Source organism: Pomacea canaliculata, linkage group LG13 (genome assembly GCF_003073045.1).
Source record: "Pomacea canaliculata isolate SZHN2017 linkage group LG13, ASM307304v1, whole genome shotgun sequence".
NCBI lineage: Eukaryota > Metazoa > Mollusca > Gastropoda > Architaenioglossa > Ampullariidae > Pomacea > Pomacea canaliculata.
In genome coordinates, this window is record NC_037602.1 from 4,926,684 (window position 1) to 4,939,833 (window position 13,150).

At 43.9% G+C, this 13,150-nt stretch overlaps 1 protein-coding gene across 1 annotated transcript in view; it reads right to left on the reverse strand.

Moving 5' to 3' along the window:
• The window catches only part of LOC112553963 (U3 small nucleolar RNA-associated protein 15 homolog), a 49,205-nt gene that overhangs the window by 30,491 nt on the left and 5,564 nt on the right, over positions 1–13,150 (reverse strand). Inside the window, exons 3-5 of the mRNA XM_025221506.1 lie at positions 9,422–9,606; positions 8,475–8,598; positions 28–82 (exon numbers count right to left, since the gene is read on the reverse strand). Coding sequence (XP_025077291.1) covers positions 28–82; positions 8,475–8,598; positions 9,422–9,606 — 364 coding nt within the window. The remainder of the gene's footprint in view (positions 1–27; positions 83–8,474; positions 8,599–9,421; positions 9,607–13,150) is intronic.

The window sequence follows — 13,150 nt, forward strand, 5'->3', positions numbered from 1 at the left end:
GTAGTGATATTTAACTATTTAACATACCTGTCAAAAATATGTCTGCACTTGATCTGCACGCCACCCCACATCGAATGTAATCCTGAAAAAGAAAAGCAAACACACCTAAAACAAAAAGTGCAAACGTTAATCATTGGCTACATTCATCCTTAGACTCACCAAGTGAACCCTTGGATGTTAGTATTAATAGTACGCTTCTCAAAGCTTAACCGACTTTTATCCAACTTTGCTAGCCAAAGTCGCTCAAAAGTTAAAACTAAGGTACATAAATGTTCAAGAGTTTTGTGAGTCAGAGAAGTGTAAGTGTCCACCGTGTCAAGGCATGTGGAAGGAGCAGCTATCCTTCCACTGTCTTTTTTCTTCCTCTGACAAATCAGGCTTCTATCATTGCTGTGTGGACAGATGACTTGTCCACACCCTGACCTTCTACTCCGTAAGCTTTGCTCAAGAAAACCCCACCTCAAGTCAAGAAACAGATTATACGAAGAATGACATCACGTTCAAAAATGAACCACAGGACTGATTAAGCCACATAAAGAAACAGACCACACGATGAAAAACGTTTCGTTAAGCGGACCACGTGACGAATGACGTCATGCTGAACAGACCACGTGACGTTCTAAGTCACATCAAGAAGCGAACCACACGACCAATCACGCCTTGCCCCAGTGTTCAACACTACCGTTCAGTGTTAAACAGGCAGACCAACATACAACAATTCATCTATCGCCCGAGTTTAAACTTTCGACTGTTAAGGAGTATCAGTTATAAATATTACTCGGTTGCAACCTCGTCGTTAATGTGTGTACATTTTTCTGCTCTCTCGATACATATATATATATCTGGAAAAGGTTGAAAACTTAATTCTTGTCTCGACACAGTTATTTCGTAATTTTAGGTCAGCTGACCTGTATTTGCCAAAGAAAACTAAAACCACACCGTATTTTCTAACAAACTAAAGGCATTTTAACCCTGTTAGCAACTTAAAGCTCAGTTCCATGTTTGACTCAGGTTAGCATTGAACTCGACAACTTCCTGTCTCGACAGTTGTTACTATCATAACGACCTCTCCAGCACCGAAGCCTCTCTCACTCCTCTACCGTCTATTCTGGTTCTTTTTTTTTTTTAACTTCTTCTTCTTCATATAACTGACGAACGCCTTCCACGATGAAGCACCTTGCCAGGAAGACTAAATAACTTTCCAATAAACTGCCCTATGGAAAAACACGCCACGCTCGACTGAAATATGAAATGTTTTTTCTCCCCACTTCCACCCCTGAAGGGAACGGGAAAAATTGTCTGTAGCAGATGCGTATCACGGTACAAAAGCCTGGATCTGGAGGGCTTTCCGGGTGCAACCCTGCCCAATCTCATGTCCCATCTCGCCCTAAGGAGAATATCTGATGCAGAAAACAGTCCCGTTCTTGACGTGAAAGTAGCGCGGGAATTTAGCTCGCACATTATCACAATATCTGCAGATAGATAAAATTGCCACAATAAATTAGTTGCCCCAGGAGGAGAAGGGCTGATCGAGGGAATAAACACTATCCGTGCTTTCTTAGTAGTTTCATATTTAAAATGTACGATCCGTGTGTGGCAGAAGAGGGAAAGTTGTTTTCACGAGTATGTCACAAAAAAGGTAAAAATAACAATTAGTGTAAAAACGATTAGTTCGTCTTGATATATCTATTTAAAACGACTACACGTGTAATAAACCAACTCCGATACGATGTTCCAAACAGGGAGAGGGTGTGCGAGAGAGAGAGAGACAGAAAGGTATGGAGACAGATTAGTCTGGGACAAGAAGTAAGAGGCGAGCTGCTGAAAAGTAGAAGAGACCCAAGTGGCAGAATTCGCCCGGCTTCAAACAAATATTGCATTGGGTGGTGATGAGAAGGATGGGACATCAGATCAGAGGCAACAACAGCTCCTGAAGGCGTCTCACAGCATCTATCTCGCCCTGTTTTCATTTCTCCTCCTGCCACAGAGGAATGCTGGGAGCACTCAGGCACACCGCTTCCCAGTATCATGGCGAATCTCGTCCGATATCGCGTTTCCTGGCGGGAATCTGAGAAAAATTTCTAAATATGACAGAAATTCGCGTGCGCCTATCTGCCATCTCTCTAATCATTTCTCTCTGTTGATACACGCGCCTGGCACGCATTAACTCGCGTCTTCCATGCTTCTCGCCACCGGCAACGGCGAGCGAATTGGGCGAGGCCCAGGGGCCCCGAGCTCCAAGCAAGCAAGCGTCCACCCAACCAAGCAACCATCCAAACATAACGGCAGCAACATTTGTCACAGCCACCACAAACACCCTTAATTGACGGCTGCGACTACTATCCACGAATGTCCATTTGCTCCTGCTGCCGCCGCAAAGCTTAGAAAACTGACTAAAGCACGGACGGCCCCGCCAGCACCCCTATCCTCGCCATCCCCTCCCTTCCTTCTCTCTCTTGTATTGACGAGAGAACACCTCGATATGAAGAAATGCCGCACAAGGGAGGTAGCAGCTGGAGGGGCGGGAAACAAACGCTGAAAGCCAATTTGATTTAAGTATTACGTTTCTCAAACATTCGACAGATGGGGCTAAATAAGTTCTCAAACTAGCAGTAAGCATTTCGTATCGGCTCTCAAGTTTCTTCTATCTACCTGATCCTAAGGCCCCACGCAAAAAAACAAATTTATGAAAGAAACTGATAGGTACCTGTGAGTTTTACCTCCCCTACGGGACTACCCCAAAAATAAAACAAAAAAACACAACGTCTCAAGTTTTTAGATATTTCCTGCTTTTCCGGAAGGGACAGCGTTTTTTGCACACGACATACGTGTTAAGAACCTTCTTAACAGTATATATACTTCAAATAAAAGAAATTTAATAGTTGCCAGATGTAATCACATATCTGACATGTTCAGATGTGTGCCTGGTGAAGAAGGGCATTTACATATGCATACCCACGTGTTAAATGACTAACAGCATATTTAAGGCTATTAACATTTCATTCTAAGAATCTGTACTTTTTTTCTTTCTTGAACATTAACCAGATATTTGTATCAGCTCCATCGCGCTACGGCAGCAGTGGAAGTACCTAACGCAGGCAGTGTGGGCTCGTTTCAGCAGCACATCCGAGGTTGCCCGACACACCGATGAAGACGAGCCGTCCTCAGCAACAACAAACACGACCCTACCTAAACAGCCTGCGGTCTCTAGCCCTCCGTGGACTGATTCCCTTCAACACGGTGTCGTCTCCCGCACGCGCAGGTGAAGGCAGCAGCGCACAACTCTTTGCACAATCATTAATTCGCCACACCGGACTGCGCGGATGATCTGCGTTTCTAACAAGCACCCAATCTTTCCCAAACAAATATACAACGTCTAGTTCTCTAACCCGCGAAGGAGGTCAGCCAGCTGCTGTTCTACCCGTATCGTGTGTACAGGAAGCTCGTAGACAGACTAGCGAAAGGGTGGAGGGAAAGGAGGAATCAGCTATCCGAAAGGAGAAATACACAGCGTATCTGTCTAGACTGTTTGTCAAAATAAGGTAAGAATGGATGAATGAACTAAGTAGGGAGGAAAAAAGAAAGGAGGACATTCTTTTGATTCAGCCAGAACCAGATCCTTACAGGAGCTTGGCAATAAGAGACAAAATTTTGTCTCCTGAAAAGCCTGAAACGCCAAAGATCTAGTCAAAGCTGAAGTACAAATATTGCACAAGGCGATCGCATCAATCGGGAAATAATAGCAAAGACTCGAATAACCCAAGGTTTACAAACACGCAAAGACAATTACATAATTAACTTTGACTGACCAAACACCAGTCGCCAAACTCGTCACTGTACTATGCACACTTTCATCATTAATCACCATCATCGTTAAGAAAGAAAAGTGTTCTCATGAGTTACAGTCCATGACTACCTGAGTACAGCACGCGACCGTTTTAAAACAACGGCCCGCCACAAGCTGCAATTCATTATAATAAAACATTGTAGAAATCAGTGAGTTTCCCCTTCTAAGAAGCGGCAGGTAGTATGGCAGGGAATCGCAGAGTTATTGACAACGGGCCTTCATTTGGCCTGTTTACAACAAAATAAAAAAAAGCGCGCGTACCGTAAAAGAACGGTATGCTAATGAATGCCTATACTCGCCGAGGCATCGGCGATCTTGGCTGTTTCAGCACCATGAGGAAAGGCAATGGTAAATCTGCTTGACAAGCAAAGTAAATAAAGAGTTTCTCCTCCTGTGACTGAATTACAAGCTAAACTTTCTTTCCCCTCCCTTTTTCTTTCTCTCTCTCTCTCACACTCACCCTCCCACACTCCTAGACACAGGATAACATTTTTCTCGGTTCTGTGGAAGAATGAACAAAGACGAAGTCCCACGGGAAATGTTCACATTAGAAAGCCAATAAAACCAAAAAAAAAAAAAATCAGTCCAGGACAACATCATATACATCGCGATAATCTCTTCGGGTTAGGAAATACGCGTATCACTTCCCACCACGTGTTTCAAGGCAACTGCGGTGTTCCCCGATTCTCTTTCTTCTTCTTTTCGCCACTTATACATTTACTGCTGTTTCTTTCGAGCCAAGAAAATAACATACCGCATCTTTTACACCTTACGATCGTGCAGTTCGCCTTTTTTTTTAAAAAAAACTTCTTTCGTGTAGATGGGCGGACGCGGAGCATTAGAATGTATGCGATTGTGCCTGACTGCTCTAGTTTTTAAACAAGCGAGAAAACAGTTATAATAGTAAATCGTATCACACATATATAATATAAACTTGTTTCTTTTTTTTTTCCAAACAGGACTTCAAATAAGATCTCCGACAGAAGCACAAATCGTCAAAAGCATACTTTATTTTTATTTGATTACAGTCTCGGTATTTCTCGCGAGTGTAATCGCGAATCTTTTGCGTGCCTTGCGTACGAAGGGTCGGTAATGTTGAAGGCAGTCTCCTCCAAGTATTGTCCACGACTGACAGCGATATTAAGCTTTTGTCATAGATTTTGGTTATTATTTCTGTGGGAAGGGGAGAAGTAAGAAAATAATGTTTACATGTGCGCAGCACTCCTACAACTTTAAGTCATGGAAAATGATATACCAGCAGATTGTAAAGTGTGAATGAAGGCGAAAACTTTTAGCACCATCTTTGTTTTATAAATGTGTATTGATTATCGGATGGGCATCAGTTTCCCGTCAGAACCATTCTACTGCAATAATAATAATATGCGGCAAACAGATGTCGCGCCTAGTTTCTTCTTCATGGACAGCTGTGTGCTTCATTTTTGTGGTTACGGAAATAGAGATCACAGAACGCGCAGACAAAAGATAGTTTAGTCACGCTGTAAACAATAACAATACTGATACTCTTCCCTGCTTAATCTTTCAGCACTACCGTTTGTCTGCAAACTATTTTCCTTTGAACGAAGCGGCCTGAATAAAACGCAACAGCTTTATCAAACCCATCCGTCATGAGGCAGCGCTGCCGCACCATCACGCACTGGCTTATCTGTCCACAGCCACGAATGAGGTGACGGGAAACGAAGGATACAAACTAAAGACATCTCGGTCCTGAGAACAAAACGGATTACATGCAATCGAGAGAGGCACGGGGAAGGAACAGGTAAACTCTCAAAAAAGAGTTGGGAAAGAGGAGGGCGGGGAAAGACTACGGAGAAAAGAAAGGTGTGTGGTTGGAGTAGGGGGCTGGGTGAGAGGTGAAACGGAGAAAAAGATAAGAGAGGGAAAATCTAGGAATGAAATGAGGAAAGGGGAAAAACTCATTCTGAAGACTGACTTCCGGCCTTTATTTGTGCCCAATGTCATGTACAACATTAATCACCTCGCTTCATGGTGCGCGCATGTGCCTTAGCGGAGAGGTAGTGCTCGCAGCCGCCGACCAAAAGGCTGTCAAAATAATGCTCAAATTACTCTCCCCTGCCAATCCAAGGCAAGATGAAATTGGTTTCACGCATCAGCTTGGCGCAGGAAGTACCCATTTTTTTTCTCTTCTTGTTCTTTTTTCTTCTTTTTTGTTTTGTTTCTATTTGTCAGATGTACATCATGGTATAGATAACACGATGGGTTTGGTTATTACACTCAACATTTCTATCGGTATTAAATTTTTCTTTCTCCTTCTTTACGGTGTACTATTTAGTTTATTACTGTTCATCACTAACTAGCAAAGACAGGACTAGAAGATGATTAAAACTTGTGATGTTGCTTCAGCACAACCTATGACTAATCCCTTCCCTAGACTTACCCTTACATAATTAAGACTGATTATCGCAGCGGTACTGTCAACCTGCTTAAGCGTGACAAAAAGTGAAAGTGGCATTCCTTGCTGACAACCAAGAATTACAGAAAAATTCCGAACGCAATCCGAGAAAACCAATCCCCCCCTATCACTCTGTGTGTTTGTGTGTTTGCAAGCGCCTCCATGTGCTGGAAGGTGTCATGGGACATCCTGCACACGCAAAACAAATTCAGCAACACCTGGCCAAAAATAATATCGCTGCTACAATTACGGCCGTCACGGCCTGACTGAACCGGCGCAACTGTGCATAACCTGCTTCAGCACCTGACTTGCGCTACCAAGAAGAGAGAAAACAAAAGGTTGCACGCACACACACACAGAGGCTGCACGTCTGTTTTCCGCCTGCCTGCTTCACTTTTCTGGTCGCGCGCAACGCACGCGCTTGCCATGAACACACGTGCTGTGCGCAGTCCTCGAGGTCTTAGTCCTTATCTTAACTGCCCGGGACAAGCCTGTGGCGAATCAAATGAAAATGCATCTATCAAACGGCACAGCCTATGCGTCCCCCTTCCTCCCCACCGTAGGGAGGACTGGGAGGGTAAAGGAAGAAGCCATACAGCGCAAACATTAAGACTCGCGGACGGGTATTATCAACCGCAGGCCGCAATTCGCGCCACTGACAGACAACTGACTCAATCAGGCGAATTAAAATCATCAACGGGCGGGGTTAATAGACAAGACGGAAAAGAAAAGCGTTTGGATGACGGATGAGCTTGGGAGGCCGAGACCCACTCCACAACCTCGCACATCGCTTTGCCCCGACATCCTTTCTTCCCCCTACCACAACTACATCCATCCCTCACCTGCCTGCCCCTACAAACCCCCAAATCGTCTCTTGTATACACACCGACAACCTTCTTTCAGCTCTTACTATATAGCCTAACTACATTCACAGCGCGATCGCCCCACGACCAGAATCACTGGAAAGTGTGGCTGGAAGGATGAAAAAAAAATGTGGAGAAGGTTGGCTTATGGTAAGGGATGGAGCAGGGTAAGAGACTCCTACATCAACCTTCGAGTCATAAAAGCTTATTTTTAGTCGGGTTTTTTTCGTTGTGTTTTTGTTTTGTTCTTGATAATTTAAAAACAAAAGAACTTCCGACCTAGTATTTACACACAGTGTGCTTCAACAGGCTGTCCTGAGATGACTCGGGAAAAGCCGATAAACCTGGCAATAGTGAACCTGTGAACGTCAGTTCCCACTAACATGAATTAGGGTTAGGGGAATCCAACAAGTTCATTGCGGCCAAAGGACCCGAATCACAAGTATCAAAACTGATGAAATTTCGACACGGTATCGACAAAAAATGTGCTCACCTTCATCCATATGTAATGACAGAAATCGCATTAGGGGGGCGGGACAGTGGGAGGGGGGAGTAGGGCGGCTATGTGCGATGGGGAGAGGGTACAATAGAAACTGAATCAACGATGCTGTATCGTTTACCTCAAAAACCACAGAACTACATCTCGAAAAACGCTTCCCTCCTCCCCCCTCCCCCAGATATTTTTGCAAAGGAGAGAAAGTGTGAATCATGTCGTACTACCAGAAAAGAACTTCATTCGGCCTTTTGTGCCAACACTACCATCAACCAAAAAAACTCTCGCCTACTCGGCTAGCATTTTATGTATCACCTACTTTACTTCTCGTCTGTTGCGCTAATCATATGTACGAACACCTTAATAATCTACATGCGCTGTACTCTAAATTCTGGATTGCTGTGTCTGGTCTTTTCCCTCCCACCCTTCCGATTTCCTATTCCATTCTCTCCACTTTTTCCGTCGAGTAGTAAGTTTTTGCAATGTACCATGAAGGGTAGTAATATTTGGGAACGTCCAACAGCTGGTCTCCCTTGAACAGTATTGTTCATAGTCTATCAGCCGAGTCTCCCAGTTGTTGCCCTTACAACGACACAATTCTTGTCAGTGGAGTGAGAGGCGACAATAAAGCCATTGAACAGTTTCTGCGTTTGCATTTTTTTTAAAGTTAAACATATAAAATGGTTAGTTACGATGATGGATTTAAATACTACGAAAATAAGCAGGACGCTAGAATACTTAGCATCGTTGGTGGCACATACAGCTCTTACATTGCTCTGGCGATGTTCATTTGCGCCTGGGACGGCAAGACCGACCAGTGCCGAACTTTGAGCAACTTACCGTGTGCTCTTCGTACTTGATCAGCTCCGCTTCTGTGGCGATGTCCCACACCCGCGCCGTCTTGTCGTCGGACGCGGACATCACGCGCAGACTGTCCGACAAGAATTTGGTCACGTTCACGGGACTGCACGAATACATGAGAAGCACGTCATCGTTATGGGGAACACAGTTTAAAACCTTTTAAAACATCTGAAATAAAAGCAGGCTGTGACCTAGAGGCCCAGGCATTGGCGTTTAAGCAAAGCATGTTCTGTAAAAAGTCACTACAGTCTGTATTGTACACTCTCTATCTTAGTGGTACAGCAGAGCTCTACCAGGGATTTTCATCTATAAAATGTCTTTCCCCTTCCCCGCTCAGTTAAAATTCTTGTGAGTTTTCAGACCCGTAAGTTAAATTCAGACTCCCATATAAATATTTATGTGGTTTTGTCGACCAGTTGCAAAATAGTATATATCTATGTACATCTGTTTAATTTTATCAAAGTCTTAAGTAACTGCTTATTGGTCGTGTTTTTATTCATGTAAAACCGTGTCACCTACATATAATATGTAATGGTGAAATATTAGTTTTCAAAAGTCTGGTTTATTGTAAAATAATATTTTTACCCTTCCAACCTAAACTTTGTTGTATTCAGACTTCATTAACAAACTTTCTGTTCGCGGACTTTGGATTTCTCTTACATGGTTCATGCACGTTCCTACGTAATAGAAAACTGCTCTGTGGTGGGTGAGACTGCAAGTTCTGTACTTTGCTAATGTTCTGCTAAAAATCTTTATCTTCGGGAATGTGATCCCTTTTACAAGACATTTACAAGAATAAGAGAAATATATCGCTACTTGGATCACGAAATCAGGTGTAATAAGAGTGAGGGTTGTTAGAGACATCCTTCGTTCTTCGTCAGGCGACTGCAGATATCAACTCCCGCTTCCTGCAAGACCGTACCTACCCTGTGTGACCCTTAAAGACGCGCAGCTGAGAGCGGGTGGTGGGATCAAACAGACGCACCACTGGCTCGTCACTGCCAGCCACGATCAACTTCCCATCGGCTCTGAAGCTCCCACTGCGGGCCACCTCTTTGAAACGGTTGAGGCTCCTAATTATCTGGTTCGACCTGGCGCTGTAGATCTGGACCTGTTAAAAAATTAATTAATGAAGAAAATATATTTTTTTAAATCTTGCTGGCGTCAATCTCACATCTGAAAGAAATCATATAATAAAGACTTACTTATACAGACAGCCAGTACCTTGAAGTGTTTAGAAATCATAAATATTGTCTATGTTCACCTTCGAATGTTTCAATGATTTTCTGCAACGATTATTATTTAATTCCAAGAAAGAGTGTGTTGGACATTTTTTATGGTGTGTAAAGCACGTGATCTTTCAAAATAGTAGCATAAAAAAAACCTGAGATAAAAGTAGAAACATAGAAGTGTGCACGCGTTCACACACACTGTGGTTAAAGACGATCGTTTTAACAGAAAATAACCAGCCTTCCGCACTCTATTTTAGAGGGTCTTTTTCTTTGCAACCGGTATCCCGAACCCCTCATTTGGGGTCCATGCTCTGAGCTTCTGTTCGACAGCGAAACTGATAGTAAATGACCCCTGACGCCTGTCTTCCTGCCCGAGACGGCAGCTGTTCTATGCAGAAATTTAAGGTTTTTAGAATCACATGGTAGGAATCTCCTGTTGCATTTACCAACGCTAGAATGGGCAGCCTCCCATTCTACCGCCAACACACACACACACGCTCGCTTGCTTGCTGACAAGTGTTGTGTCTGCTTCCGAAGATGTCGAGGTCTCCACACTAATAGCGGCACCTCTCGCTTAACATAATCAACATTTCCAGGTCCTTCAACACTACCCCCTCCCCCCATCACCCCACTTGCACACTCCTTGTCTGAACGACCATTAGCCCCCCACCTTCCCCGCTTTCCAACGCCATAACTTGTGCCCAGCTTTCTTTTACCGCCAACTCCCTCAATTTGCCACGATGTGATGCTTGTTGACAAACCTGAGATGGCTGGTGCCAGTTTCACACCAGCGAACAGGCCTCCTGACATCAAAGCGAGCATCAGCCCGCCCCGACTGACTTGATAAGCCAATGATGGGGATACATTATCACGACTGCTAGTCCCGGCTGCAGACACAACAGTCCCCTTCCTTAGACCCAAGCAGACCTTTTCCTTCGAGCCTCAGCGGTCCATCGTGGATTGACAAAACGGCAAGAATCTTTTCCTTTCTCTTACTTCTGTGACACATGGTACATGTTATAGCCCTGACTGGATGAGAGCATGAGAGAAAGAAGGAGGGCGTAAGCACCTGCTCTAACATGCGTACTCGCCAATTAAGTCCTATCTTCTGCGCTCCATAATCTAATTTTACATTTGTCAAGATCGGGGATCGCGCACTGCTCATGATTTGCCCCTGGGGATCAATAAAATAGTATTGTATGCAAAATATGTGCAACAATGGACAACTGGTGCTAGATGTCCTTTTTAATCAGATAGTAATGGAAGTTTTTACATTACTGTTCAAAACTTCGCCGAACGTTTGTCTTCCTTTTTTGCAATTACGAAGAACTTCAGTAAGCGCTTACACCTAAGTTTCCGGTTAAGAAGGTCCTTTTGTAAGCGCTTTACACTTAATTTCCGTGACGTTAATAGCAAGGTTTAGTTGTCGTGGCAACTCCTCATCAACATGCATCCCGATAATACCTATAAATACGGAAACTATCACAGACAGACGGCGTTAAGTGCGGTGTGTTAATTGAATCAAGCTAACAAACCTTTTTTTTTTTTAATGTTTCTACCAACGACAACACCTTTCCCCAGAACAAATCTGTCGAGCCCTGGAAACAGTGCGATCCGCTAGCAGCACAAACCGACTTTGCGAGCGAACGCGCCATCGAGCTCGTGTAAAGCCTTCGTTGCGTAAAGAACGCCAGTCCCCACGGGACAGAACAACGGGGCAAATGAAGTGGAGAACGCTGCCAGCAGAAGAATACAAGACTGCAACACGACTTGTGTATAAACATATTAGACTGATGTGGTCTCACAGACCCGCCAAATGCTCAAGACAGACTAGTATCGGCAGCACAACAAAATTTGGTCTGTCAATCTTACTCCCTTCTTAATTTTCAAGCAGTGTGTCTCATTAGACTTAGGCAGTTCCGGATTTTGAACGACTAAAAACAAATAAACATCATTCTTACTATTTAAAAAAAACTTTTAAAGAATATAGTTCTTGTGAAATATTTTCTGGCACAAATTTATATTTAGCACAGTGCCAAATGCCGAATTTTGCATCTCATGACTAGCCACTGATTATGGCGGCTGCAGATACCGGGGAACAGAATTTAATTGCTTAATCGCCTCACTGCTGTTAACGAAAAGCACGCGAGTTGGCTTACCATCAAATAACAAACATTCGGGGCAAAAGCGTGGATTTAGGTACGAATTCTGCTGAAATTCAGGATTCATCTTCATGCATAGACAAGACCTGTCAGAGCACGTTAGAAGTTGCGCGTGATGCCGACACGTAGTTGAAAGTGGCGCCTCCCAGCGTCAAAATATCGCCACTCTTGTGATTCTCATCTTGCTATAAAGAAATCGCCTTTCGGCGGCACCAGAAAACTAGCAAACGTGCTGAAACCTTCTCCACAGTCTCACCGCAGCTCTGTTAATCGGACCATGGTGGGAGGAATGGCCTTCAGGTGCACAGATCTTCAGAGGATGGTTGTCGGGTAGCACTCAGCCAAAATGCTCGCACAAGCTTTAGCTGATTGCTAAACTGAAGCGATATCTTGACCATCTGCCCCCAAACTCCACCAGAACCCGAAAATGACAGAATAAAGGAAGGATACGTGTAAGGACAGGTACAGCCGGACTAGCCACCGTAACGACGAAAAGCCCCGGTCATGTCGGGCCAGACATGTTCTATGTATGCGGGAGCATTGGACTCTAGAGCCCACAATAGGTATTGACCTTAGGGTCATATACGAAATACGAGAAGTTAAGCTGCTTCGCGTTTTTCTATTCTGCTAGCGCTTAGTACCACTTCTCTTCACGAGCAAGTCGATTCTGCACAGACTTCCTGGACAGATGATAGTGTAGCGCCATCAATTCACACCCCCAGAACGAGGCTGAAACACCGACTATGACTTCACCGGCAAACGGGAAGAAACAAACAAAAAAGTCTACTATTACCAATGCCTTTAATCCATCAAAGGACTTTAGTCTGCTGCTATTAGTCGGGACCTTACAGGTCTGCCATTGAACCACTTTGAGGCAGCACGCGGGGAAGGCAGGGGGCAGTCCTGAAAGCAGAAGTCGTGGCCTGCCATTCAACTATTTTGGATACAGCACTCACCATAAAGAATCTCTGTTGCCTACATTGGAAAGCTTTCCAAATAGTTTCTACTTCATTATTATTTGTGGACTTTACTTCATCCTGTTTCAGAAGTGTAATCTGTGCAGCATCATTTCTTAATTTCCAGACTAAAAACTGTAAATTGATGTTTAACTTACTAAGCAGGAAATATAGTGTTAGAATTTATGATACCTGCGAAAGTACCTTAACACAAATGCATACGCACAGGATTATTTCGCAAGGTCTCACAGAAATAAGAGCATCTGTTTCCTATGCAATGTATTCAAATTTGCTCGCTCGGCACA